The sequence below is a fragment of the Cariama cristata genome, unplaced genomic scaffold (genome assembly GCF_000690535.1).
Source record: "Cariama cristata isolate BGI_N322 unplaced genomic scaffold, ASM69053v1 scaffold34119, whole genome shotgun sequence".
In the NCBI taxonomy this organism is placed as follows: domain Eukaryota; kingdom Metazoa; phylum Chordata; class Aves; order Cariamiformes; family Cariamidae; genus Cariama; species Cariama cristata.
The window spans coordinates 6,221-6,512 of NW_009635775.1; the positions used below are offsets into that span (position 1 = coordinate 6,221).

The 292-nt window shown below is 66.8% G+C and overlaps 1 protein-coding gene across 1 annotated transcript in view; it reads right to left on the bottom strand.

Moving 5' to 3' along the window:
• Positions 1–292, bottom strand: part of MPI (mannose phosphate isomerase) — a 2,517-nt gene that overhangs the window by 1,228 nt on the left and 997 nt on the right. Inside the window, exon 3 of the mRNA XM_009707676.1 lies at positions 81–273. Coding sequence (XP_009705978.1) covers positions 81–273 — 193 coding nt within the window. The remainder of the gene's footprint in view (positions 1–80; positions 274–292) is intronic.

Genomic DNA, 292 nt, shown 5'->3' on the forward strand with positions numbered 1-292 from the left:
GCTGGGTAGGGAGCTGGGGGGGTGGCCCGTCCCCTCCCCTAAATACAGCCCCCTCCCAAACCATTCTGGGGGGCCGTGGTGAGGACCCACCTTCCTGTGAAATCCTCTTCACCAGCATGTTCAGCTGGTCGATGAAGAACTTCTTCTCGCTTTTCATCAGGCGGGTGAAGCAGACGCGGAGGGCGGCCGAGACGCCGCGGGGGTCGTCACTCCCGCTGCGTTCCAGCTGCTCCACCGCCACCTCCCCAATCAGTGCCCGCAGCTCGGGGACGCCTGCCCGGGTGGCCGGCCC